This window comes from Peromyscus leucopus, chromosome 22, assembly GCF_004664715.2.
Source record: "Peromyscus leucopus breed LL Stock chromosome 22, UCI_PerLeu_2.1, whole genome shotgun sequence".
NCBI lineage: Eukaryota > Metazoa > Chordata > Mammalia > Rodentia > Cricetidae > Peromyscus > Peromyscus leucopus.
This window is the reverse complement of record NC_051081.1, coordinates 2534161-2560120: the sequence shown is the minus strand read 5'-3', so window position 1 is coordinate 2560120 and position 25960 is coordinate 2534161. Positions and strand designations below refer to the sequence as shown.

Here is a 25960-nt window from a genome sequence, read left to right as displayed (position 1 = left end):
CACAGAACTGGGGCTGTGTCTCAGAGGCTAGGACAATCACCCAGCACACAAGACCCCCAGCTTTCCTTCCCACCCAGCACCAGTGAAAACCTGTCATCCCAGCACTGGGGAGGTAGAGGCAGGAGAATCAGTTCAAAGCCATCCTTCCCTTCAAATGGAGTCGGAGGCCAGCCTGGGACCAATGAGCCATCTGAACAATATAATAAAAATGTTTCTTTTTGCCGGCATGTACGTGTCTGTACACCACATGCGTGCCTGTTGCCTGCAGAGACCATAAGAGGGCGTCGGACCCCCTGGCACTGAGTTACAAGAGGTTGTGAGCCACCATGTGGGTGCTGGAGCTCAAACCTGGGTCTTCGGCAAGAGCAGCCGGTGCTCTTAATTGCTGAGCCATCTCTCCAGACTCCACAAAAAAAATTCTTAAATGAAACAATAAACTAAAGTAAAATAAGTTACAAAACGGAAAGCAATCAAAATTTTAAAAAATTAAAAGTGAAGCCATATTAAAGATAATTTCTTTTTTGGAGCTGAGGATCGAACCCAGGGCCTTGGGCTTGCTAGGCAAGCGCTCTACCACTGAGCTAAATCCCCAGCCCCTTAAAGATAATTTAACAAAATAAAACTGCCATGCTGCCCGAAAGATGACATAAATCTAAATATACCGGAATACTTTTTTCACCCTAATTGCAAAGGAGTCCTAATTACAAATGGAGTCCATTTAAATGAGATATAAATATAAAAACACCGAAATACCTTTTTCACCCTAATTACAATTGATGTCAGGCATTTTGATTTGGGGACCCCGGACTGAAGGGGGGTGGGAGGGTATCGGAGGGGGCGGGGGGGGGAAGGGAAGCAAAAGCTATAAGGGACCTCTGACCCCGGCAGCGCAGAGACGAATCAGCGGGCGCCAATCAGAGGCGCTGTCACGCCTCACGTGCCAAGACGTGCCCCGCCCCAACATGGCGGCCGGAGCGTCACTGCCTCGCGCCGACGTGGGCCGCGCCGGCCGCTCCACGTGTCCCTCGCCGCGCCCCGTCCGCGGGCGCCTGCGCATTGGCCCGGAACCAAGATGGCGGCGCCCAGAGGAGCCTCCTGGGCCGCCCTGCTCCTGGCGGCCGGGGCGCTGACGCTGGCGGCCGCTGTGTCCGAGCCCACCACCGTGCCGTTCGACGTGAGGCCCGGAGGCGTCGTACATTCCTTCTCCCAGGACGTGGGGCCCGGGGTAAGTGCCGAGACCGCCGGCGCTGGGCGGAGCGGGACGAGGGAGCGGGTCGCCGCGGAAACCCGGTCAGAGGGGCGGGGCTGCCCGAAGACTGACAGTTCGGAGGGGGCGTGGCCGCCAGCTCGTCGCTCACTTCCCCCGGTCCGTCACACTCTAAGGAGGGGATGCTGTCTGGTGAGAGCGGCCGGTCTCCGGACACTGCGCTGTGTAGGTCCCGCGAGGGTTGAGCTCGGACCACAGAGGAAGCACCCCAGGCCTCACTCGGGTCTGGCCACTCTCCTTCCACGGCCGTGAAGCCAGCGGTCCGCCTCATTGCGCCTCCCCAACTTCCTGTGACATCTCCTGGGAACATTCTTACGGCCCAGGGCGTCCTGGCAGGAACTAGCAAAGGCCTGTGTGTGTCAGGGGCTCCCAAGTTCCGAACCCAAAGTTCTAAAGGAGGAGGGGCTGCTGAAGGCCATGTGACCTTCCCAGGAAACCCACCCCGGGGATTGTGCGAAGGTCTGTGCTCCTGGGAGGAAAGGAGTCGGATGGCCACTGGAGGGCGTCCTAGAGCCTTTCTTTTCCTTTTATACGGTACTGGGATGGAACCTAGGGGAGTGGTCTACCCCAGCTCCAGCCCGTCACTGGGGATTCTAGGCGGGGCTCCACCCTGACCACGCCCCCAGCCCCTCACTGGGGATTCTAGGCGGGGCTGCACCCCGACCACGCCCCCAGCCCCTCACTGGGGATTCTAGGCGGGGCTCCACCCTGACCACGCCCCCAGCCCCTCACTGGGGATTCTGGGCAGGGCTCCACCCTGACCACGCCCCCAGCCCCTCACTGTGGATTCTAGGCGGGGCTCCACCCTGACCACGCCCCCAGCCCTCACTGGGGATTCTAGGCGGGGCTCCATCCTGACCACGCCCCCAGCCCCTCACTGGGGGATTCTAGGCGGGGCTCCACCCTGACCACGCCCCCAGCCCCTCACTGGGGATCCTAGGCAGAGACTCCATCCCCTGACCACGCCCCCAGCCCCTCACTGGTAGATTCTAGGCAGGAGCTCTGTTGATGTAAGTCACCAAGGCTGGCGTTGATCTCACAGTTTCCTGCCTCGACTTCCTTGGTTGCTGTTAAACCTGAGGACAAAACATTTTCACAACTGTCTGATTAAAGCAAGCTGTATTTAGAAGTCCACAAGGGACTAATTGGCCAGACGACTGCCTCCCCCTGAGTCGGGGTTTCCGAGAGCAGCCCCTCACCAGCTTTTGAGGTCCTTTTCTGGGGAAGGGTTAGGGTTGATAGAAAACAGCTGTGAGATAACTGGGGGGACCCAGGGATCAAGGTAGATCAGTACAAGAACACATCACGTGGAAGGGGAGTTGTCACAGGCGTGCAGGAGTTTGGCAAGGCAGAGGGGTGGGTATACATCCTGGGGTCCCAAGTTCAGCATAGGTTGAAAAGCATGGTTTCCAGGATACAGGCCTAGGAAACGGACACTTAGGCCTGTAAGGCATGAAGACTAGTAACACGCAGGACGGTGTGGCCCCTGTTCTGATCTCACCAGTACCTGACATGGTAGGCATGCAGCGCACACCACTTAGTAACATGCAGGACGGTGTGGCCCCTGTTCTGATCTCACCAGTACCTGACATGGTAGGCATGCAGCGCACACCCTGTGTGCTGGGGTCTTGATGCTGGACATCGAGACGCTGGTCCTTCAGCCTCTTCTGTTTCCTTTTTTCCAGGGCAAGTTTGCATGCACATTCACATACGCTTCCCAGGGAGGGACCAACGAGGTGAGTAGTCGGGGTCTCACGCAGGTGGTGTCGGGACGTGGCCAGGCTGGCAGGTGCCTCTTGCACTTTTGGGCAGGTTCTTGCCACTCAGCACAGAGAAGAAGGTGCAGACTCAGTGTGTTTCCTTTCTTTTTGGTTTTTGGGAAAGACTGACTTATTTTTTGAATGTGCATGGGTATTTTGCCTGCATAGTGTCTGTGCACCACGTATGTGCTTGGTGCCCATGGAAGCCAGAAGACGGTCACACAGCCCCTGGGCCTGGAGCGACAAACAGTTGTAAGCTTCCATGTGAGTGCTGGAAGAGCAGCCAGTGCCCTTCGCCTCGGAGCCACCTCTCCAGCCCCTTGTCGTTTTGAGACAGGCTCACACTGCAGCCCAGAACAAACCGGCCTGCCTGTGTGTTCCAGGCTGACCTCAGACTTCGGGCAATCCCCCTGCCTTCATCCCTCAGGTGCTTGGGTGATAGACTTGAGCCGCCATGCCTGTCAAGATTCTCTTCACTCCACACTACAGGCGTCTAGACAGGGAAGGGGGTGGTTCAGTCCTCCATTCATGGTGCTCCCCACTCAGGATGTCGCCATCAATGGGAGTGGGCTCGATATGTCACAGCTGTGTAGTTCAGAGTCCAGGATGACCTCCTGTGCTGCGTGAAGGGGTGGTCAAGACATCCCCACGGCATCCGCTCACTAGACAGGACTCGTGTCCCTGTCCCTGTGGGTGAGTCCAGTTTACCACGGCAGGAGGCTGGTTGCTGTCTGGCTGTGTGCTCCCGGGGGAATGGTGGAAGCCAGTGTACTCACGGCTGGACTGGAGCTTCCCCCCACCCCCAGCAAGGACTACAAGCCACTGAGTTCTCCTCAGTCACGTGAGGAGCCTGAAAGGACCCCGAGCTGCCTTGGCTCGCCTCATGGAGCCCGTGACCCCCAGTGCCAGTCCTGGTTATTGATCCATGTGTGGTCGGTGAGACACTGTGGCTCTCACTGGTCAGTTTGTTCATGCTTTTTGGCAGGATCTTATCATGTAGCCTTTGCTCTGCCTGCCTCGGTGTCCCGAGTGCTCAGACGACAGTGTCACTACATTGGGCAGAGGGACCTTTGTTATCTCAAGGTGCCCAGTTCCTCAGGAGGCTTGCCTGAACAGCCAGCCCAGGACAGTCCTCAGGGCAGCCTGTGAGCTGGCAAGGGGTGGAACCCCAGCAAGACCATCCCCCTGCAGTGGAATGCAGAATGGTACAGCCGCATAGGGAGCATTAAGGCCACGGCCATGAAGTCAGATGCCTGCCCCCCGTGGGAGCAACCTGTCCCGCACCCAGACCCGTTTCTCCAGAGGAAATGGTGGTCTCTACGGAACCTTGCACATTAGTGTTCTGAGCAGAGCCTTCCATGGGGCCAGTGAATGGCAGTGACTCAATGTCCTCGGACGGATGTGTGTGCACAGCACAGCATCTTGATGGGCAGGGATACGTGCACTCGTGCCCAGTGTTGTTTACGGCCTGGAGAGTGATCGCAGCCTTGCTTGTGGCGTGGAATGAGTGGGTTGAGTATGTACATAGCAAGCAGAAGAAAAGAAGAAATGGAGAGACTGTAGATGGCCAAACCTCTTCAGCCAGGTCCTCACGGCAGCAGAAACCAGCATGCAGTTCCCTCAGAGGCCACAAGGGGGCGTCTGATCCCCAGGACCAGTTATGGATGGTTGTGAGCTGCCATGTGGGTGCTGGAAATGGAATCCAGGTCTTCTGCAAGAGCAGCCAGTGCTCTAACCACTGAGTTGTCTCTGCAGACCTTTAGTCAGTCAGAAACCAGCTGTGGATGCAAGATGGCAGTCAGCTGGAGACCCAAGTAGAGAGCCCCCAAGACAAGTATCCAGCTTCTTTTCCCCACTGTAGGAAGGGCTTTTAAATACGTAATTTTTAAGCATGTGTATATAGTTAGTGTGTGGGTGTGGGTGTGTACACATGGGTGTGTTGCCCACTGAGATTTCCTGGAGCTGGAGTTACTAGTGGTTGTGGACCACCATGTGGGTGCTGGGAGCTGGACCCAGGTGTCCTAGTCAGGGTTTCCGTTGCTGCAGTGAACCACCGTGACCGACAGTGAACCGCCGTGACCGACAGTGAACCGCCGTGACCGACAGTGAACCGCCGTGACCGACAGTGAACCGCCGTGACCGACAGTGAACCGCCGTGACCGACAGTGAACCGCCGTGACCGACAGTGAACCGCCGTGACCGACAGTGAACCGCCGTGACCGACAGTGAACCGCCGTGACCGACAGTGAACCGCCGGACAGTGAACCGCCGTGACCGACAGTGAACCGCCGTGACCGACAGTGAACCGCCGTGACCGACAGTGAACCGCCGTGACCGACAGTGAACCGCCGTGACCGACAGTGAACCGCCGTGACCGACAGTGAACCGCCGTGACCGACAGTGAACCACTGTGACCGACACAGAGTTGGGGAGGAAAGGAGGCATTTGGCTCACACTTCCAGCAGTGCTGTTCCTCACTGAAGGAGTCAGGACAGGAACTCACACGGGGCAGGAACCTGGAGGCAGGAGCTGAGGCAGAGGCCATGGAGGGCTGTTTACTGGCTTGTTCCCCATGGCTTGCTCAGCCTGCTTTCTAATAGAACCCAGGACCACCAGCCCAGGGATGGCATTGTCCACAGTGGGCTGGAGCTTCCCCATCAATCACTAATTAAGAAAATGCCTTAAGCTGGGCGGTGGTGGCGCACGCCTTTAATTCCAGCACTCAGGAGGCAGAGCCAGGCGGATCTCCATGAGTTCAAGGTCAGCCTGGGCTACAGAGATCCAGGAAAGGCACCAAAACTACACAGAGAAACCCTGTCTTGAAAAAAACAAAGAGAAAGAAAAAAGCAGCTGCCCTGTAGGCTTGCCTGCAGCCAGGTCTCATGGAGGTGTTTCCTCAGCTGAGGTCTCTCCTCTCTGGTCACTCCAGCTTGTGTCAGGTTGACCTGACACCAGCCCGGACAGCAGGTCCTCAGGAGAGCGTCTGTTGCGCTCTCAACAGGCTGCGGCAGCTCCGGAGAGTGGTCCTGCTGGGCTGCTGTGGCCACTGCTGCCAGTCACAGGGCGGGGCCAGCCCTCGCCCAAGCAAGACCTTGGCGACACAGATCCCACTCCAGAGCCGGCTTCTCGTCGAGCTCACGGAACATGGGGCAGTGACAATTTCAGTTAGAAGGAGCATGGTCCCGACACCCGGTACAGCTGAGCGGGACCTCCAGAACACTGTGCTCAGTGAGAGACCCTGGCCCAGAAGCCACAGTCTGGGACTCCATTGCAGGAAGTGTCCGGGACAGGGGAACCAGAGACAGGAAGTGGGTCTCTGGGGCGGGAGGGAGTCAGGGAAGGTTTAGCATGGGGCTTCCTTTTTCACTGAGTGTCTGGATGCGTGATAGTAGTGATGGCCGCACTGTGACCAGACCTAGTGTTTTAATGTGAGTGGTCGGGGAAAGAAACATGTCCACTTGATTTTGCCAGCAGTTTAGGGGTTGGCTGTGCCTGAGCTTAAGTGGATATAAAGGAGCCAATAGCAGACAGGGTGACAGCACTCTGCAGGCTGAGGCAAGAGGGTCAGGGGTTCATGGTCATTGTCAGCTTTACAGAGAATTCAAGAACAGCCTGGGCTGCAGGAGACCGACCCTGCTTCTAACAGAACAGCGGTGTGGAGCCTCTGAGCAGCATTTCTCAGATGGGTTGTTGGCAGGGCCCAGAAGCTCTGGAGCAGCCTGGGAGTTCAGGACTAGCCTGACTGGGGGGCTGCAGGAACCACCCAGAACCCGCAGCCTAGCCTTGGCATGAGAGTCGTTGGGTCTCACGGCTTAGCTTCCCAGCAAGATGAACCTGAGTGGCTGCAGGGTCCCCTTGTAATTGACATAAACGTGGGGGTCCCGGCAGTGGAGAACCTCCCTGGGAAGCCAGGAGGGGCAGCAGTGAGGCCTGTGGCCAGGGCTGGGGTGAGAACTCGTTGGTTGGGTTTTTGGTTTTGTGTTTTAAAATTAGTTATGTTGTGTGTATGGTGTTTTACATGCATGAACGTCTATGCACCAGCTGAGAATCTGGTGTGTTTTGTGTTTTAAAATTAGTTATGTTGTGTGTATGGTGTTTTACATGCATGAATGTCTGTGCACCTGCTGAGGATCTGGTGTGTTGGAGACCAGGAGGCATCGGGTCCCCTGTAACTGGAGTTACAGATGGCTGTGAGTCACCGTGTGGGTCCTGGGAACAAAAGCTGTGTCCTCTGGAAGAGCAGCCCATGCTCTTAGTTCGGAGCTGTCTCCATCCTGGCTGCTCTGGGTTGTTGTTTGAGACAGGGTCTCATGTTACAGTCCTGGCTGGACTGGAATTTACAACGTAGCCCAGGCTGGCCTCAGACTCAAAGGGATATCTGCCTCCGCCTCCTGGGTGCTGGGAGTAAAGGCGAGCGCCACTGTGCCCACACTGCTTTCGGTTTTTTGAGAGAGGGTCTTTTGTAGCCAAGGCTGGCTTCCTATGTAGCTTAGGCTATCTCCTGATTGTCCTGAGTGTTACTGTGACAGACGTGCTCCACTGTGCCGTTTCTGGGGTTGGAGCCGGGGCCCCATGCTGAGACACTGACCCTCAGTCCCCATCCCTTGTCTGCTGTTTAGACAGGGTCTCTCTGTTGCCAAGCTGGGAGCCATTCTCAAGATGTCGTCCCTTAGGGAAGAAAGTGACATGGGCCGTGTCTTGATCCAGGGGACAGTGTCTGGCTCTGCTGTGGGACACACAGCGCGGGAGGGACGGTGCGGTCCTTGCAGAGAGGCTGGTCACCTGTCCTTGCTCACCAGACCTGTCTTCTCTCCCCAGCAATGGCAGATGAGCCTGGGCACGAGCGAAGACAGTCAACACTTCACTTGTACCATCTGGAGGTGAGCCGCGGCCACAGAGGGGGCACCGGCCTGGGGTGGGGGGCCCTGCGTGCCACCGCACAGGCATGGGCTGTGGAGAACAGATGGCTGGTGGCCCTGGCCAGGAGCTCCCCGGTGGTGTGGCACGAGGGAGATGGCAGAGGGCAGGGCCGGGGAGGAGCAGTGGGGACGGGGTGGGGGCAGGGGCGTGTGGGAGTGGGGTCCAGGGCAGGGTGGGAGTGGGGAGTGGGTCACAGGGCAGGGGTGGGGAGTCAGGGCAGGGTGAGGAGTGGTCCAGGGCAGGGCTGGGAGTGGGGTCACAGGGCAGGGCTGGGGAGTGGGGTCACAGGGCAGGGGTGAGGAGTGGGGTCACAGGGCAGGGCTGGGGAGTGGGGTCACAGGGCAGGGCTGGGGAGTGGGGTCACAGGGCAGGGGTGAGGAGTGGGGTCCCAGGGCAGGGGTGGGGAGTGGGGTCACAGGACGGGAAGGCACCAGAGGCTTTTGCAGTTTTAGAAACTGAGGCAGAGCCTGCCTTCTGGGAGTCCAGCCGGCTGCTGTCCTCTGTTCACCAGCTCTGGGGCGGCAGAGGCGAGGGGATCAGGAGCTCACGCTAGTCTTGGCAGGCTGGCTACCCCATCTTAAAACCTAGTTGTAAGGCAAACCCCAAAAGGTAGCTCTGTCTCCAGGAGCTGTCGCCCCCACCCCTTCATCCCTGGCACCGGAAATCCCCACCATGGAGTCTCGCGTCACCAGGCTCCTCTCAGGCCTGACTGGGCCCCTCAGCGCTAACTCTGTCTCCCGACAGGCCCCAGGGCAAGTCCTACCTCTACTTCACACAGTTCAAGGCCGAGGTGCGGGGTGCTGAGATCGAGTACGCCATGGCCTACGTGAGTACCAGTCTTAGGGACCCAAGGACGGCAGGGGTCTGCGGGGTCCCAGATAGCATTCCCGGCAAGGGACTCCGCCACGCTGCTGCCCTGCTGATCCCCCCTCCCACCTGAGTTGGAGACCTCAGCAGAGGCTCACAGTGGGGCCCGTAGCCCATCCCTCCGCACAGACCCGCTTCCCCCCAGGAGGCCAGAGCAGAGGCTGGGCCCCCCCCCTCCTCGAAGCCCACACCTGTTCCTCAAGTCAGCCGATGACAGGCTCCCCAAGTGTGCTCTTGGGAGCTGTCCATCACCTGTGAGCCGACCCCTGCCTGGGATGCACAGCATGCCGGGAACACCACACACCCGCCCAGCAAGCGTGCCTGGCCTAGGCCACAGTGCCCCGAGACCAGACCTAGGGACTGGAGGGACCGACCTCTCGCCCATGTGTGTCTACCGCAGTGCCCTGCTCTCTTTTAGTCCAAAGCGGCGTTTGAGAGAGAGAGCGACGTCCCCCTTAAAAACGAGGAGTTTGAAGTGACCAAGACAGCAGGTAGGTGAACATGGGGCCCCGCAGGTGGAAAGCACGCCAGCGCCTGGCAAGAGCCGCTGCAGAGAGGTGGCCAAGGGCCTCACGACTGTGCAGCGCAGACCGGAAACTGCCTGGAGAGTAGGCGCGGGCTAAAGAGAAGCTGCGTGCAGGGTGGACCCTGTGCTGCAGCGGCTGTCTAGCTGGCAGCGCCCAGTCACCTGACCTGGTCACAGCCTGTGCCTGTGAGTGGGGACACCATGCAGAGCCAGAGCTGGAGGATCAAGGGCCCAGAGTAGCTTTGCTACACTGTGGCGACCTGGTGAGGGCGACACTGGCAGAGTGTGGGGAAGGGGCCTCAGTCCTCAACAGAACTAGTCCAGGCTTCACCCCGACCACGCCCCCAGCCCCTCACTGGGGATTCTAGGCGGGGCTCCACCCTGACCACGCCCCCAGCCCTCACTGGGGGATTCTAGGCGGGGCTCCACCTGACCACACCCCCAGCCCCTCACTGGGGGATTCTAGGCGGGGCTCCACCCTGACCACGCCCCCAGCCCCTCACTGGGGGATTCTAGGCGGGGCTCCACCCTGACCACGCCCCCAGACCCTCACTGGGGATTCTAGGCGGGCTCCACCCTGACCACGCCCCCAGCCCCTCACTGGGGATTCTAGCGGGCTCCACCCTGACCACCCCCAGACCCTCACTGGGATTCTAGCGGGCTCCACCCTGACCACGCCCCCAGACCCTCACTGGGGATTCTAGGCGGGGCCCCTGCCCTGCCATACCTACTCTGCCGGCACTGCCCGGCTCAGCATCCCATGAGGCATCCTGTCAGGGCCACCTCTGCTTTTGTCTTGCAGTGTCTCATAGGCCTGGGGCCTTCAAGTCTGAGCTCTCCAAGTTGGTGATCGTGGCCAAGGCGGCACGCTCGGAGCTGTGACTCCCCTGTCCTGGGCTGTGACGTCCCCCTCAGGCTCACAGCCCAACTCTGTGTCTGGGACACTGGTTCCCACAGGAGCTGGTGTTGCCCTGTTTACAGCTCACACTGCGGCACTCTGCTGGACTCTGAGCCCTGTCGCCCATCTCAGCAGGGAAGGTGCAGGACATGCTGGGTGGGACCTAGGGCCTCCTGGCGTCCCTGAAGTCAGGCGTGGGTTCTGCTCTGAGCCACAGATGAGCATCCCCATCCCCGGGACCGTTTCTTACCCCACCCAAGGCATCTCCATTCAAAAGGAGAGGAAGAGACGGAACAAATAAATAAAGACCTAACTACCCCAGCTGGGGCTCCGTGGGGTCAGGACTCAGACTCCACTCCCACCACCTTCCACAGTAGCAGCAGCAGGCGCAGGCATGTGGCTTCTCCCAGGACTGACGGTCACACAGGTGCCAGGATGGCGGGTCCCAAGGCAGCCAGTGACTTTATACCCACGGAGGACTAGTCACTCTCTCCTGTCCCACCACACTGTCCTGAATCCATCCTGCCCCAGCACCAGGATCCCAGGGTGAGGCCACCGTCCCCACAGATTCCAGCTTCAGGTGGGCTTTTGACATCATATAGAAGCTAGATATCTGTAGATTTTTTTTGTGCTTGAGTCTGTGCCTTTTGTGCCCATGGAGGCCGGAAGAAGGCATCAGATCCCCTGGAGCTGGACTCACGGGTGGTTGGGAGCCGCCTGTGGGTGCTGGGAGTTGAACCTGGGTCCTCTGCAAGAGCAGCCGGTGCTCTGTTGAACCACCTTCACAGCTCCAGTAAGAAATCTTTAAAACCCAAACTCAAAACAACCTGCAGCCAGTGACCTATGTGAGCCCGAGTGTCCCAGGCTTTCAGAGGCCCCACGGCCCCTCAGACCTCTGGCCAAACGTGATGTGAGGGGCCGGGCCTGCCAGGCAGGCCTGTGCCTCACACAGACCTTGGGGTGCCGCAGTTGTTTGGGGAAGTGTCCCGTAGCAAGGGCTAGCACCTTCCTGCTGTCCCAGGCATCAAGGAGGGGACCTCTGGTGAAGGCAGGAGAAGCTTTGAGTGGGAGGCTAGCCTGGGCTACATAGCGAGTTCCAGAACAGCTAAGACTGCACAGTGGGACCCTGCCTCAATAAAGGGGAACTGCCCTTTAAGTGGAACCTGAGGACATCTCATGCTGCGTGTGCCCTGGGAAGGACACAGCCATCAGCGTCCTCTTAGGGACCTGAGGCTCCGGGACTCCAGTACCTGGGTGTAGGTGGCAGAGTCCTAGCCTCGCGCCCCCAGGTTAGAAAGGACACAGGATGCGGTGACGGCTCTGGCTACCTGGCTCCTCCTGCGTGCCTCTGATGGTCCCCAGCTGTCACCAAGGATACAGTGGATAGAACTGGGCGCTGGGACAGTGGCCCTTTAATATTTAATCTTATATTTCTGGGGGAGAGTTTTGTGCTAGGAACGATCCTAATGCCTCAAACGCAGGAGGCCAGTGAGGCCGAGCCATGTCCAGACCCTCCAGTCGCCTTACGGGAAGCTACAGCCACCAGCCTGTGACGAGCCCAGGGGACTCAGTGGAACCTGGGGTGTCATCCCTGGGCTGGGCAGGGGAGGGGCCTCTGACGTTTGTGTGGGTTTATTAGTCTGTCTGTGCGGGCCAGAGAGCCGTGGAGCACAGGCTCAGGTCACGGGACTGCTTGTGGGACCTGGCTCTCCTTCCTCCATGTGGCCACCAGCATAGACAGACCGCACGTCAGGCTGCACAGACAGACAGACCGGACGTCAGGCTGCACAGACAGACAGACCACACGTCAGGCTGCACAGACAGACAGACCACACATCAGGCTGCATAGACAGACCACACGTCAGGCTGCATAGACAGACAGACCACACGTCAGGCTGCACAGACAGACCGCACGTCAGGCTGCGTAGACAGACAGACCGCACGTCAGGCTGCACAGACAGACAGGCCGCACGTCAGGCTGCACAGACAGACAGGCCGCACGTCAGGCTGCACAGACAGACAGGCCGCACGTCAGGCTGCACAGACAGACAGGCCGCACGTCAGGCTGCACAGACAGACAGGCCGCACGTCAGGCTGCACAGACAGACAGGCCGCACGTCAGGCTGCGTAGACAGACAGACCGCACGTCAGGCTGCGTAGACAGACCGCAAGCTTCCCTACCCTCTGACCCATGTCGCCAGCCCCATAGCAGCTTTAAATATTCTTCTATCCCAGGCCTGGAAGCATAGGCCTGTGATCCTAAGCATTCAAGCAGCTGAGGCAGGAGGATTGTGAAGTCCAGGCACCTGAGAATCTAAACCTGAAAAGGAAACAAGGCTGGCCTGATGGCAGTGCCTCTTCTCTGTTCAGCACACACAAGCCCAGTGACACACACAGTAATAAAGTGACGCGTCCCTCGGGTGTCCCTCGAGTGCTCCGTCCCTTCCTCGTCTCGACCGTGTGAGCACGGCCCCCAGACAGTTTTACTCCCCTCATTGGTCTACTTGGTCAGCGTGAGGGTTTCATCTGGGGACAGCAGTGTGCACATTGGTGTCCCAGTTTAAGATCTGGCCCAGGGCCTCAAGTGAGACAAGTTCCCCTGTGGAGCTGGAATGTCGAGCAGGGCTTCAAGGACTGCAGCCTGGGATGCAGGCTGGGATGCTGAGGCAGGAGGATTATGAATTGCAGGCTACAGGATAAGATACTGTTTTTAAAACAGATAATCTGTAGCTGTTGGTAGGATCTCCTGTGTAAGTGCTGGCTGCTGTCGGCATACTCTGAACACTGATAAAGCCTCTGTTACTCCCCAGGCCCACAGGCTACAGGGTGTAAACTTTGCCCCAAATACACGCAGCTCTGATGTTCTGTGTCCTCCCCAACACCCCAGATAACCTTCCCACCCGCAGCGTTGCACAACCGCTGTGTCGGCCGCCATGTGCGATGTGCAGCGGGGCCTTGGCTGGTTTCAGGGTCTTCCCCACTGTGTGCTGCCAGTCTGACCACGCCCCCAGCCCCTCACTAGGGGATTCTGGGCGGGGCTCCACCCTGACCACGCCCCCAGCCCCTCACTAGGGATTGTGGCGGGGCTCCACCCTGACCACGCCCCCAGCCCCTCACTGGGGATTCTGGCGGGGCTCCACCCTGACCACGCCCCCAGCCCCTCACTGGGGATCCTGGCCGGGGCTCCACCCTGACCACGCCCCCAGCCCTCACTGGGGATTCTGGGCGGGCTCCACCCTGACCACGCCCCAGTCCCTCACGGGGATTCTAGGCGGGGCTCCACCATGACCACGCCCCCAGCCCCTCACTGGGGGATTCTGGGCGGGGCTCCACCATGACCACGCCCCCAGCCCCTCACTGGGGGATTCTAGGCGGGGCTCCACCTGACCACGCCCCCCCCCCTGGATTCTAGCGGGCTCCACCATGACCCCCCCAGCCCTCACTGGGGATTCTGGGCGGGGCTCCACCCTGACCACGCCCCCAGACCCTTTCTGTACACAAAGGTCGCTGAAGCCTCCCCACTTTTCTAAGGATAAGAGTTCTCATAGTGACCATAAGGTTAAGCCAGGTATGACGTCATGCTCCCCGCTTGTGCCGTCAATGTTTGTTACAAGCCCCAGCCGCCACACAAAGAGAAAAGATGGGTTTGTTTCCCAAATGCAGCATTATAATTTAACACAGACACTGCCTCCAGTGGCTCTGCCCTGCTGAACCTGGGGACAGCCTCTGAGGTAGGTCCCCAGGCTCCTCCCTCCCAGTGAGGACCCCAGCTTTCCCACCAGATCAGTGGCGCCTTGCTGCGTGGTCACGTGGGCGGGCCACGTGGAGGTCAGAGGCCAACTTGCCAGAACTAGTTCTCTGCTTCCACTGTGTGGGTTTGGGGATCAAACTCCAGTCATCAGGCTTGGCGACGAGTGCCCCAACACGCTAAGACACCTCCTTTCTGAGATGCCAGGGCGCAGTCTCCAGACGGGGTCTCTTCCAGATCCCAACGCGTCCCAGCCCACGTGGCAGGCTGGGACCGCGTCCACGCTGGTCCGGTGCCAGGGCTTGAACTCCACTGATAAAGGAGTCACCTTGGGAGGCCCTGAGAGCCAGGGAATGGGCAGAGACATTTGGCAGGGGCCAGGGCTCGGGGAGCACAGTTCTTTACTCCCCATTCTCCACGACCTTGTCTGAAATAATGAGAGCACCCAGCAGTGAGGTGGTGGAGCACACCCGTCTCCCCAGCACTCGGGAGGCGTCAGCAGGAGCAGCGGCGGGAGTTCAAGGCCAGCCTCGGCTACACGGAGAGTTTGGGGTCAGCCTGGGCTACACGACAGCGTCTCAGAAGTCGAAAAGAGGAGCAGACGTGGGGTCGGGCGACGCTCCCCAGGCCAGGTCAGATGGCGCCCTCGTCCAGCATCCTCCCGAGGCCGTCGCAGATGCGGCGCAGGTGGCCCCGGTAGGGCTCCGCGGGGCCGTACAGCGCGGCCAGGAAGTCGCCGTTGGCGAAGTGGCCGAAGACGTGGTTGATGCGGCCGTGGGACTTGGCGGTGAGGTGCGGGCCGGCGGCCTGGTGCAGCAGGTCCCGGCACTCCAGCAGCCCCGCGGCCAGCACGCGCCGGTCGAAGGTGAAGTCCACCTGGTGGAAGCTGAGCGCGGTCATGGCCAGGCTGCGCGCCCGGGCCCGGAAGCGCCGCAGCTGCGCCAGCTCGTCGCCGTCCAGCTGCCCGGCCCGCAGCAGCACGGCCAGCTTCACCGCCACCTTCACCAGGTTCTTCACCACCCGCTGCGCCTCCTTCCGGCTGCGCGTGAACTCCTTGGTGGCCTGGTACAGTTCGTCCAGGATCGCGCTGCTGGTGTCGTCCGCGAACACCGCCACCATGGCCTTGGAGGCCATCTTGCTGAGGACTTTCTTCTGGGCCTGCAGGGCCAGGCTCTTCGTGCTGAAGGTGTCCATGGGCCCTGCGGGGACGACAGACGCCGTGTTCGGGTCAAAGCAATGCACGTGGGAGGGTAAAATCCGGGCGGGGTCAGCACCATCCCTTCTCCCCGCCAGCAGGCTGTTTCCCGGCTGGGGGTTGAGGGTTGCCATCGATGTAAGAACGGCAAGTGGCCCGGAGGACGAGCGGGCTGGCGCCATGGAGCAGCCACAACCTTCTGTCTCACTAGCTGCTTCAAGCAGTTCAAGCAGTACTCAAAACCACTGAGAGTTCTCACGCTTCTTTTCTAATAAACTCCTACACATCCCTCAAAGCCCTGTCCCCAAACCCTTGCCTCTTCCTTAACAAACTCCTACACACCTCCCAGTGCCCAGAACCCCCGACTCTTCCGGGCCGTACTCCCTCTGAGCCATACAGAGCTACAAGGCTGCAACCTCCTGCCCCCTCACACCACAGAGGGAAGTCGGGGCTAGACCCCTCCTCTGCTGTGTTCTCGGGGACCCCTGGCCCCTCTGGGAGTGCGCAAACCCGGAAAAGCCAAGGGACACAGAGGCCGAGTTGAGACCTGGCCCCGGGCCTCGGTTCTCGCCCCAGGCCCTGGTCAGCCGCACCGCCCACCCAGCCCGCTCACCCCCAGGTCCCCATAAAGCCTGCCTTTGTGTGAGGCCAGACCCCGGCAGCCCCCGCGCTCTCCGTCCTCGCCTTGGCCTTAGCGCTCAAGGCTGGCTCCATGGCGTCCCTGCCCCCAGCGATCACCACCCCCGCCGTCCACCGGCCAGGGCCGGGACACGGCTGTTGACACAGAGCGCCCGCCATGTGAACCCGTGCACTTCGGCCAACGCCATTCTGCAAAGAGCACAGCCCGGGCGGGATGAATGCACAATGGTGGGATCTGTCCCCTCCAAGTCCCCGGACCCGGGGCCAGGCAGCAGGAGAGGACGCTTGGCCCCAGTGGCCCCACAACCGAGTGCCCCAGCCTCCTCCCTGGTGTCTGAGGGCGCCACATACTCCAGACGCGGCACACCTGTCACCTCAGCGCTCGGAGGTGGAGGCAGGAGGATCAGAAGTTCAAGGTCAGCCTCAGCTACAGGGGGAGCTGGACCTACATAACCCTCTTTGAAAAACAGAGAAGGAAGAAAGAAGGAAGCTTTTTGTGCAGACCGGGCTGGAGGGACCTCCCCACCACCCGGGGGCTGTTTCCTAATTGACACTCAACAAAGCGGGGCTCACGGAGAAACAGAGTCTGGAGTTCCCGTTGGCTTGGGGGCTGTGTGACACCAAGGGGGTGCTGACCCTCTCTGGGCCTTGCTTTTCCCCATGGACAAAGCCAAATTTGGACTCTGTGGCTCAGGAGTGAAGCTGAGAGTGTGGACGGACTTCCGGAAGACTAGCAGGGGGGGGTCCACCTGGGGCAGCCAGCTGCTGGCCTCCACTTCCTGTTCTGAAACCCATTGTCCTGACAGACCACGATGGCTGCCATCCCAGGGGACAGGCCTTCCTGCCTAAGGGGCCTGTGTGCGGCCACGTGAGGCCTTCAGGGCAGGGACTTTCCCAGGGACGAGGTGCTGTGGCCTTGGTCCCTGCCCATCCAGTGCCATAGCACCCGGCCAAACTCGGGAGAACTCAGTGCAGCACTCATTCAGTCACTCACCTGCCTAATGAGTATTTATGAAGCACCAGCTGTGTACCCAACACCAGGGGCACAGAAGTAACCCAAAGAGACCTTGCCTCTGCCTCCAGTTGCCTCCCAGCACCCCAGTTCTGCCATCTTCTGGTTATAACATGATTTGGGGACCAGCTTGAGACCGGAGTGAATTCACAGGCCACGTTACCCCCTCCATCCCTTAATTCATTTTTTTCATCTATTTTTGTTTTTTTCTTTTTCCAGGCTGGGTCTCATGTCACCCAGCCTGGCCTTTGACTCCTAATCCTCCTGCCTCAGCCTCCCCACCATGAGATGACAGGCATGCACCGACTGTGTCTGGCTGGAACCCTAAAGTCACCCTGAAGAGGTCTCGTGAACCAGGGGGAGGAGGGAACCCCAGGACTCAATAAACAGGGAGGAAAAGCAAGAGCGAGGGAAAAGAGCAGAAGAGGCCAGGAGGGAGGAGGCAGGGGAGGAAGGCAGAGGGGGGAGAGGAGGGGGCAGGAGGGAGGAAAGGCCAGAGCGAGGTCGCAGACCCCAGGACAGGAGGGACAGGTCAGAGGGAGGAAAGGCCAGAGCGAGGTCGCAGACCCCAGGACAGGAGGGGCAGGTCGGAGAGGGGGGGGGGGGGGGGGGGGGGGGGGGGGGGGGCGCAGACAGGAGGGGCAGGTCGGAGAAGGGACAGTCGTGGCAGGTGCTTGTGCAAAGGCCCTAGGGCAGGGCCACACTGGCCTTGGGCCCATCCAGGCCACCACAGCTCCCCGCCCTGTGGGGACAACAGTCCCAAGTGCAGAATCAGAGCCCCACATCCTCTCCTGGGCCCTGGGCCACATCTTAGACCTGGCGGGTTCTTTAAGTTTTTGTTTTGTTTGAGACAAGGTCTCATTACTCATAGCCCAGGCTAGCCTCAAACTCACAGAGAGCCACCTGCCTCCACCCCCCAAGTGCTGGGGTTAAAGGCGTGCGCCACCACCCGGCCCACCTTAGACTTTTCATCTGCTGCCAAACCCTACTTGAGTTTTGTACTCTGACCCTGTCAATCACTGCAGCTCCCAGAAACCCACAACAGCCCCAATATTCCCTTGAGCTTTAGGCCACCTCAGGGGACCTTGACTTACACAAGGTTGGCTTTGGTGGGCACAGGTGTGGCCCAGTGGCTGCTGCTCTGTGATGCATGAAAAGCGAGCAAGTTGCATGGCTTTCCGAGAGGCCTTTCTGAGCACAAAGGTCCAGGCTCTGGAGTGCCTCCTTGACCCACTTCCTGCGCTTTCTTTTCCCCCAGTTTTTTCGTTGCTTGCTTTTTTTTTTTTTTTTTTTTTTTTTTTGGTTTTTCGAGACAGGGTTTCTCTGTGTAGCTTCGCGCCTTTCCTGGAACTCACTTGGTAGCCCAGGCTGGCCTGGAACTCACAGAGACCCGCCTGGCTCTGCCTCCCGAGTGCTGGGATTAAAGGCGTGCGCCACCGCCCGGCCGGGTTTTGCTTTTTGAGTCAAGATGACCCGAAGCCCACTGTAGCTGTGAACTCTCAATCCCCCTGCCTCCGCTTCCTGAGTACTGGGATGATGGGCATGTGCGGTGCTGGGGGTGGGTGACACAGTTCCAGTGTGGGTGCAGGAGACGGGACGGGAGAGGCTGGGAGGGTGGGGTCTGCAGGGCACACCCCACTAAGGCATACAGCTGGTGCCCAGTAAATGTGTATGCAATGACGAATTCCTGAATGCTAAGTGAAGAACTCTGGAGAGAGAGATGTGCAAAGACATGCGGGCCCCAGTGACCGGAGGTTCAAACTGGGGTGACACACGTGTGTGGTCATCATTGTTGTCCCCTCAGCCCACCCAAGCACAGTCCAGGAAGCCTGCGAGTCACTTCCCAGGAACCTTGGTAGTCTTGGGGCCTCGGGACAGGGCTGCACCCCGTCAAGTGTCCAAGTGGCCGAGTGCGTAAAGTCTTGCTGAAAACATGCAGACCTGAGTTCAAGTCCCCACAGGAAAGCCAGTGGGGAAAGCCAAGCAGTGGCGTGCACGCCTTTAATCCCAGTACTCAGGAGGCAGTGGTAGGTGGGTCTCTATGAGTTTGAGGCCAGCCTGGGCTACAGAGTGAGATCCAGGACAGCTGGGGCTACACAGAGAAACTCTGTCTCAGAAAAAAACAAAAACAAACAAACAAACAAAAAAGCCTAGGAGGGATGACCACACTGTAACCCCGAACTGGGGATCCCTGGCTCGCTGGCCCTCACAGAGCTCCAGATTCAGTGAAACCCTGCCTCAGAGGACAGGGTGAGAATGTCTGGGGACAGCTGAACTCCATTCTCCACAGATGCACACAGAGGGCCATGCCAGGACGACCCCTGGGACCACGGTGTGCACCACAGAACCCTCTGGGCCTCACAAAATATTTCCTGTCACATCAAATTTCAATCAACAAACAAATGTGACCTGTGCTGCCCTTTCTGATATTCGCCCACAGGTACAAGACACACCCCAACTTCAGAACCTCTTGGATGCCCTCTGGTTCCCAAGATGGCCACCCTGAGGCTGGGCAGTGGGAGAGACAGTGAGCTGGGCCCTTCCCACCCCCAAAGGAGGATGTTTGTGAGGTGGAGGCCAGCCTGGGCTACAGATGGAGTTCCAGGACACTCTGGGCTACACACAGTGACATCCCATACCCCAAATAAAATGCCTTCATTGCTTTCTGAAGTGATTGCAAATGCTAGGAGACGCCCTCCCCCCACTCATAACCCTGACTTGCTCGCGCCTCCGTCTTGATTTTGTAAATGAAATCTTTCTGTCACACTCCACACGCGCTCATTTGCACACCCAGAGGTGGATGCAGGTGGCTGGGCCCTTGGGTCTTGGCAGAGCTGATACTATAGCCTGGTGGTCAGTCCCCAGGCTCCGTCTCTACCATGGCCACAGTTGGCCACACAGTAACGAAGTCCAGGCTTCTGCAGAAGTCTGAGGATCCTTGTGGGATCCTCGAGGCCACCACAGCCACACAAGACATGTGAAGCTGGGAGGCTCCTGATCTGTTTCTAAGACTCAGGAGAGAGAGGACAAACTCGGGCACAGGCCACAGTCGGGCCATGGGGTGTCTGTGCTGGTGGCCACCATTCTCGGTGCTGGGGACTAAGGACCCCTGCTTCCACCTCTGCTGCACATGTGGAGGCCAAGATCAACACCTGTGTGTTCCTCAGTCACCCTGCACCCAGCCCTGGCCACCCAGCCCTGGCCACCCAGCCCTGGTTACCCAGCCCTGGCTACCCAGCCCTGCACCCAGCCCTGCACCCAGTCCTGCATCCAGCCCTGGCCACCCAGCCCTGCACCCAGCCCTGCATCCAGCCCTGCATCCAGCCCTAGCCACCAAGCCCTGGCCACCAAGCCCTGGCCACCGAGTCCCAGGGACGCTCCTGTCCACATCCATATCTCGAGAGTACAGTTGCACCTCCTCAGTCCTGATTTTTTGTGTGGGATTCTGGAGGTTTGAACTCAGGTCCTCACGCTTGGACAGCAAACACTTTACCTGAGCGTCACCCTTAGCCCTGACATTTGCTTTTTTTGTTTTTCTTTTGGTTTTATTTCTCCCCCACTCCTTGTTTTGTTTTGAGACAGGGTCTGTCTATGTACCCCAGGCTGGCCTCGAACTCACAGAGATCTGCCTGCCTCTGCCTCTCCCAAGTGCTGGGATTAAAGGCGTGTGCCACCACCGCCCAGTTTATGTTTTGTTTTTTGAGACAGTCTCGGGTAGCACAGGCTGCCCCCCCCACTATATATAAAGCTGACCTTGAACTCCTGATCCTCCTGCCTACACGTCCCCAGCTGGGCTGACAGACCTGTGCGACCCACCTGACGGCTTTCTTTCTTTATGACACGATTTACATTCTGTTGATGTGGCCGTGGATAAGGTGCTTGCTGCCAAGTCCTACGACCTGCGTTCGATCCTGAGACCCATACAGTGGGGAGAGAGCCGACTCCCACAAGTCATCCTCTGGCCTCCAACCCACAGTAAATAAATGTAATAAATAATAAATATAACACGATTTACTTAGCTGGAAGCACTCACTCCTTGACTTTTAATCTGGGTTTAACAACCAGATGGCAACATTCCCGAAACCCAGCAGCAGCTCTCGTGAGGCCGAAGCTGCCGCCCGCCCGCCTCTGGGCAGCCCCCGGCCTCATGAATTCTTTATGTCCCACACGCAGCACATCCATAATTGATGTCGCCAAGCCCGCCATCCTCCCTCTCCTCCCTGGCTGACTGTCCCAGGGGTGGCTCGGCCAAGGCCCCCTGTCACCCAGAGCCCCGAAAGTCTCTGTCCCAATGCAGTCCCCTGCTGGTGACTTTGCCTGCAAACAGCACCCTTAACTCCAGGACTGCGACTCACCCCTCGCCCCCAACCCCGCCATTGGCCTTCTGAGAAATCAGGGAGGAGGAGGTTCCCCTGGGGGGGAAGACACTGGGGGTTCTCAACAGGATCCCCACAATGATGCTGCCCCGAGAATGGGTGGGTAGGCTGGGAGGCAAGATGGACACGTATAGAAGAAGCGAGTTTTTGAGGGGCCGGAAATGTGGCTCAGCAGGTTGAAGGTGCTTGCCGTCAAGTCAGACAACCCCGAGTTCGAGCCCCGGACCCCCTCAGTGGAAGGGGGTCAGCTGTCTGCTCCATGTGCACGAAAAAGAATAAATTAATATATTTTTAAGAGGCTGTCACAGAGCCACAGGGGCATGGATCTCTGATTCAGCTCCCACACATGGCCTCTTTAGGGACGGAGTTTGAGATAGGGTCTCACTCTGTAGCCCAGGCTAGCTTCGGATTTACCGTCATCCTCCTGCCTCAGCTTCCTAGGTACGTCCCACCACACCCAGCATCCACTCAAGGTTTTAACAAGAAGGTGAGTGCAGGTCACGGGTGTGTGCATTCAGCCCCGGGATGTACCAGCTCCCTCCATTCTCGACACTCCACGGCTTCCATCCTGCTTCCTCTCACCCTCGCCAGGATCCCTGACACGCCCGAGGCCCCTGTAGGCACTGAGTCCGTTCCGTCTCGCTTCCTATAACCCTCCAGGCTCCCACCTCCCACACTGCTGGAGCCCACGTCCTGAGACCTCCCTTCTCCCTCTGCTCCAGCCACAGGCTCCTGGACATGGCACACCAGACTCCATCCTGCCCCAGGGCCTTTGCACACGCTGAGCCCTACTTACAAGACTCTTGCCCCAGGTGCTATGCGGCTGATCCCTCCTCTCCATGGACACCAGATCTCCCCTCCCTTTCTCGTCTTATGGTTGCAGTTGTAACTCAGGACAGAGTCCATCTCTCTCAAGTGTGAGGCAGGAGAGGGTGGGCGCCCGGCCAGCTTTGCTCGCTGCTGTCTTCCATTAGGCACCATACTTGACACTTGACTTCCCTCAGTGTTCAGGAACTGTTTATCCAATGACTAAGTAACCTCTCATGGTTATGGCAAAAGGAGAGACTGAGGCTGTGGCCGGGGAGCTGACAGACAGTCACGGAGCAACACTAAATCAGAACTGGGATATGAATCCAGCTCCTAACAAGGAGTTCATCTCACTGCAGCCTCCCCCCTCCCCCTCCCCCAGACTCACTCCAAAACTGCAGGAGCCTACTGATGCAGTCTGGGAATCTTCCAGAAGCTGTGTGCCCTTCCACGGTACCTTTGATCGGCCTTTGGTCAGGGCTGCAGACACCTCCAGCCCACAGAACACCCTCTGGAGCGTCCTTGATGGCCTCAGCCACTCTCCAGATGGGGAAACAGAGGCTCAGGGACTCAGAGCGACCTTGCAGTGGGGCGATGCTGGGGTGCTAGGAGAGTGGGGGTGCTGGGTCCCTGGACCAACCCTCACCCTCCTAAAGTCTCCGGTAAGCCCTGGGTGGCACCTGACTCGGCAGGCGGCCTGTCCCCCTGGGGCCACGACTATGTGGCCTCGAGCTCTGCTGAGTCCCCTCAGACCGAGTCAGCAAACAGACTTTTGTGGGCGGGTCCTAGCTGACCCAGGGCTCAGAGGGTAAACTGAGAAACAAGTGTCTCATGTCCCTGCCCCTCAGGACCCGCCAGCCATGCATCCCAGGACTCCCAGGCCTGGCCCAGCGCAGGTGTTCAGTGCCAGCGCTCTTTGTTCTGACACACTACAGTCCCCACGGCCCCGCCCCGTCCCTCCCAGCCACCCACGTCCCAGGTGCGGCCCAGACCGTGAACTTGTTATGTTTCAAAGTTGGCGCCTGTGTTGCTCAGCCGTGGCCGTAGAGGGCATGTGCAAAGGTCCTGAGGCTGGACATTCCACGTGGGTACGGGGCAGCCACGCTGAAGTCCCAGGACAGAAAAACAGGAAGTTTGGCACACAAAGGCCACATTCCTGTTTTCCTTTCTTTCTTCTTTGGTTATTGTTTGACACGGATCTCACTGTATAGTCATGACTGGCCTGGAACTCACAGACATCCACCTGCCTCTGTTTCAAGCACTGGGATGAAAGCCACACACCCCGACCCCTGGTTTCTGTGGCAATGGGGTGGGACCAGGGCTCCGACTGATAGGCGAGCACTCTACCACCGGACTACACCCCAGCCTCCACTTTGTTTTAGACATGGCCGCCCTGTATAGCCCACCCTGGCTCTGCCTCTGGTGTTTTGTCTTTGCTTTTAATCCTCCCAGAAGCCTCTAGCCCCAGGGAGTCCTGAAACAACCATCCCAAGTCACAGACGGGGAAACTGAGGCTTATAATTAAGTTACTTGTTCAAGGGAGTCAGGCTTGTGTGAGCCATGTCCTGACCCCAAGGGAGGTTTCCACAGGCTCCACAGCCTGGAGCTGGGGAAGTGACCCAGGAGCCTGTGTACAGCTCGACCCTCACCCTGGCCACATTCTGGTTCCCTCTGTCTCCACCTCCTTGGCCAACCACAGGCTACTTTCTGGGCCTCAGTTTACCCTCCAGGCCACCACTGAAAGAGCCAGGAGGCCACAGACCTGGGTCAGGTCACCTGCCAATTATGTGGGGGGACTGTCCCAGTTCTCAGCTGGTAAAACCGAGTCCAAGCCCTCAGGGCGATGCAAAGTTCCCAGTCTGGATGACAGGGCTCAGGTGGGGTCCCTGTACCAGCCAGAGCCACAGTGGGGTCCAGCCAGCCACCGCCGGGAATACCCAGACCATTTTGGAGTCAGGCTGCACAGCTGTACAGGGCCAGGTCCATCAAGTCCCCCTTCAGGGCGGATGCTAGGACCATTACCGCAGCCCACAGCAACCTGCTCACACAGCCAGGCACAGGCATAGAGGGAAACTGAGGCCGGGATGCACACAGGGCGATGTGGGGATAGAAGGGGGCGGGAAGGACCCAGGGTGGGCGGGTGTGGGACCCCGATCGCTCACCTGCTCCTCAGGATCCGTCTGGCCGTCACTTTTGTGCAGGCGCCTCTGTGGGGCTGGAGGCGCTGGCGGGTGGATCTGAGCGGAGGCTGGGTAGGAGGCCACGCCCCCGCATAACCACGCCCCTACCCGGGACAGGCCACGCCCCCGCAGTCGCTCACTGGCTCAGCAAATGGTAGCGCACGGGCGGTGTACGAAGGGACCAATAGCAGCAGGTCTCTGCCTCGGAGGGCGGGCGTGGCGGGGGCGTGGCCCGTGGCCGGGGGATTCCTCCGGAATCGAGCCGCGCCGGACGCCGGACGCCTCGGCGAGGGCGGCGCAGGGGGTTCCGTGGCGGGAACCGTCGGGGGGAGGTGGAGAGGAAGAAGGAGACTCGGGCAGAGAAAATTGGGTGCATGTGCACCCCGACAGAGATCCGAGAGCACAAAGCAAAGAAGCACGCCCCCGAGAAGCACCAAGAGGCACACGGACCCCTTCGGGCCGGCCTCAGTTTACCCACTGAGTAGTCAGGCTGCCACCCGGGACCCCCATGACAAATGCACGCCGACGTTTGGCTTGGGACGATCTTTGGGGCTCATGAGTCTTGTGAAGAACCCCCTCCGGTGGGTGAGGGTAAAGGGGACACTCCGAAGGTCTCTCTCCCGGGGGCGGGGCGGGGCCAGCTGTTTCCCAGGAGGACGCAGCTGTGAGTCCTGGGAACTCAACCTGGGAGTGGCCCCCACATCCCCACCACCTCCCCACTCGCCCCCGACACCTGCACCCTGCCCCCAAACTCCCACTCCCGGTCTGCACTTCCTGTGCCTGGATGGCCCAGTCACAGCACCTGGGGGGCCTCAGCGCCATCGCCCTCTCCAGGAAGCCCCGCAGATGTTTGCTGACTGCATCCTGACCTCCCCTGGCACGGGCCTTAAGACACAAACATAAATCAGTCTTCATGAGAGAAAGAAACTGAGCCCCAGAGAGGGCAAGCGACTTGCCTGGAGCAGCACAGACCCAAGTGCCCACCCCCACCCGATTTCAGATTGTCTGTGCTATCCGATGTGTGGGGCCAGGAACTTGGTTCAGTAGCCATCCGGGCTCTGCAGGGCTCTAGGCATCGTCCACGGCCTCCACTGACTCCCTGCCGAGAACTCTCCCTGTATGACAGCCACACACAACCCCAGACGTGGCTCAGTATCCCCAGCAGAGACCACTGCTCTAGATTTTCACACCCCGGACCTCCAAGCACGAGCCAGGAGAGCTGGTCGGGGGAGGGTGGACGCTGAAGCAGGTTTGGGGACCTAAGTTGCCAGAGAATTTTGATTTAGCGAGTCTGGGAAACCCACAGACCGCATGGTTCTGACAAAGCGGGCCCAGCTGTGCTGGCTGGGGGGTGCGGCTCAGGTGGAGCAAATGAGGGGCTGGGGGCGTGGTCAGGGTGGAGCCCCGCCTAGAATCCCCCAGTGAGGGGCTGGGGGCGTGGTCAGGGTGGAGCCCGCCCAGAATCCCAGTGAGGGGCTGGGGGCGTGGTCAGGGTGGAGCCCCGCCTAGAATCCCCAGTGAGGGCTGGGGGCGTGGTCAGGGTGGAGCCCCGCCTAGAATCCCCAGTGAGGGGCTGGGGGCGTGGTCAGGGTGGAGCCCCGCCCAGAATCCCAGGAGGGCTGGGGGCGTGGTCAGGGTGGAGCCCCTGCCTGGAACCTCCTAGGGAGGAGCGGAGGGTGGAGTGTCTACCTAGCATGCAGGAAGTCCCAGGTCCATACCCAGATTAGTAATAATAATAATAATAACAACAACAACTGACAAATTG

The 25960-nt window shown here is 59.3% G+C and overlaps 2 protein-coding genes across 2 annotated transcripts; one reads left to right on the top strand and one right to left on the bottom strand.

The window, feature by feature from the left end:
• Positions 1-1037: 1037 nt before the first annotated feature.
• Mydgf (myeloid derived growth factor) lies at positions 1038-10575 on the top strand. The gene is made up of 6 exons (XM_028859706.2): positions 1038-1225; positions 2953-3003; positions 7846-7907; positions 8692-8773; positions 9233-9305; positions 10143-10575. The coding sequence occupies exons 1-6, from the start codon at positions 1073-1075 to the stop codon at positions 10220-10222; spliced, it is 501 nt and encodes a 166-aa protein (XP_028715539.1). The 5' UTR covers positions 1038-1072; the 3' UTR covers positions 10223-10575.
• Positions 10576-13883: 3308 nt separating this feature from the next.
• Tnfaip8l1 (TNF alpha induced protein 8 like 1) lies at positions 13884-24269 on the bottom strand. Its single transcript, XM_028859696.2, has 2 exons — positions 24178-24269; positions 13884-15185 (listed from the first exon to the last, which is right to left on the bottom strand). The coding sequence occupies exon 2, from the start codon at positions 15178-15180 to the stop codon at positions 14620-14622; it is 561 nt and encodes a 186-aa protein (XP_028715529.1). The 5' UTR covers positions 15181-15185; positions 24178-24269; the 3' UTR covers positions 13884-14619.
• Between the last annotated feature and the right edge of the window lie 1691 nt (positions 24270-25960).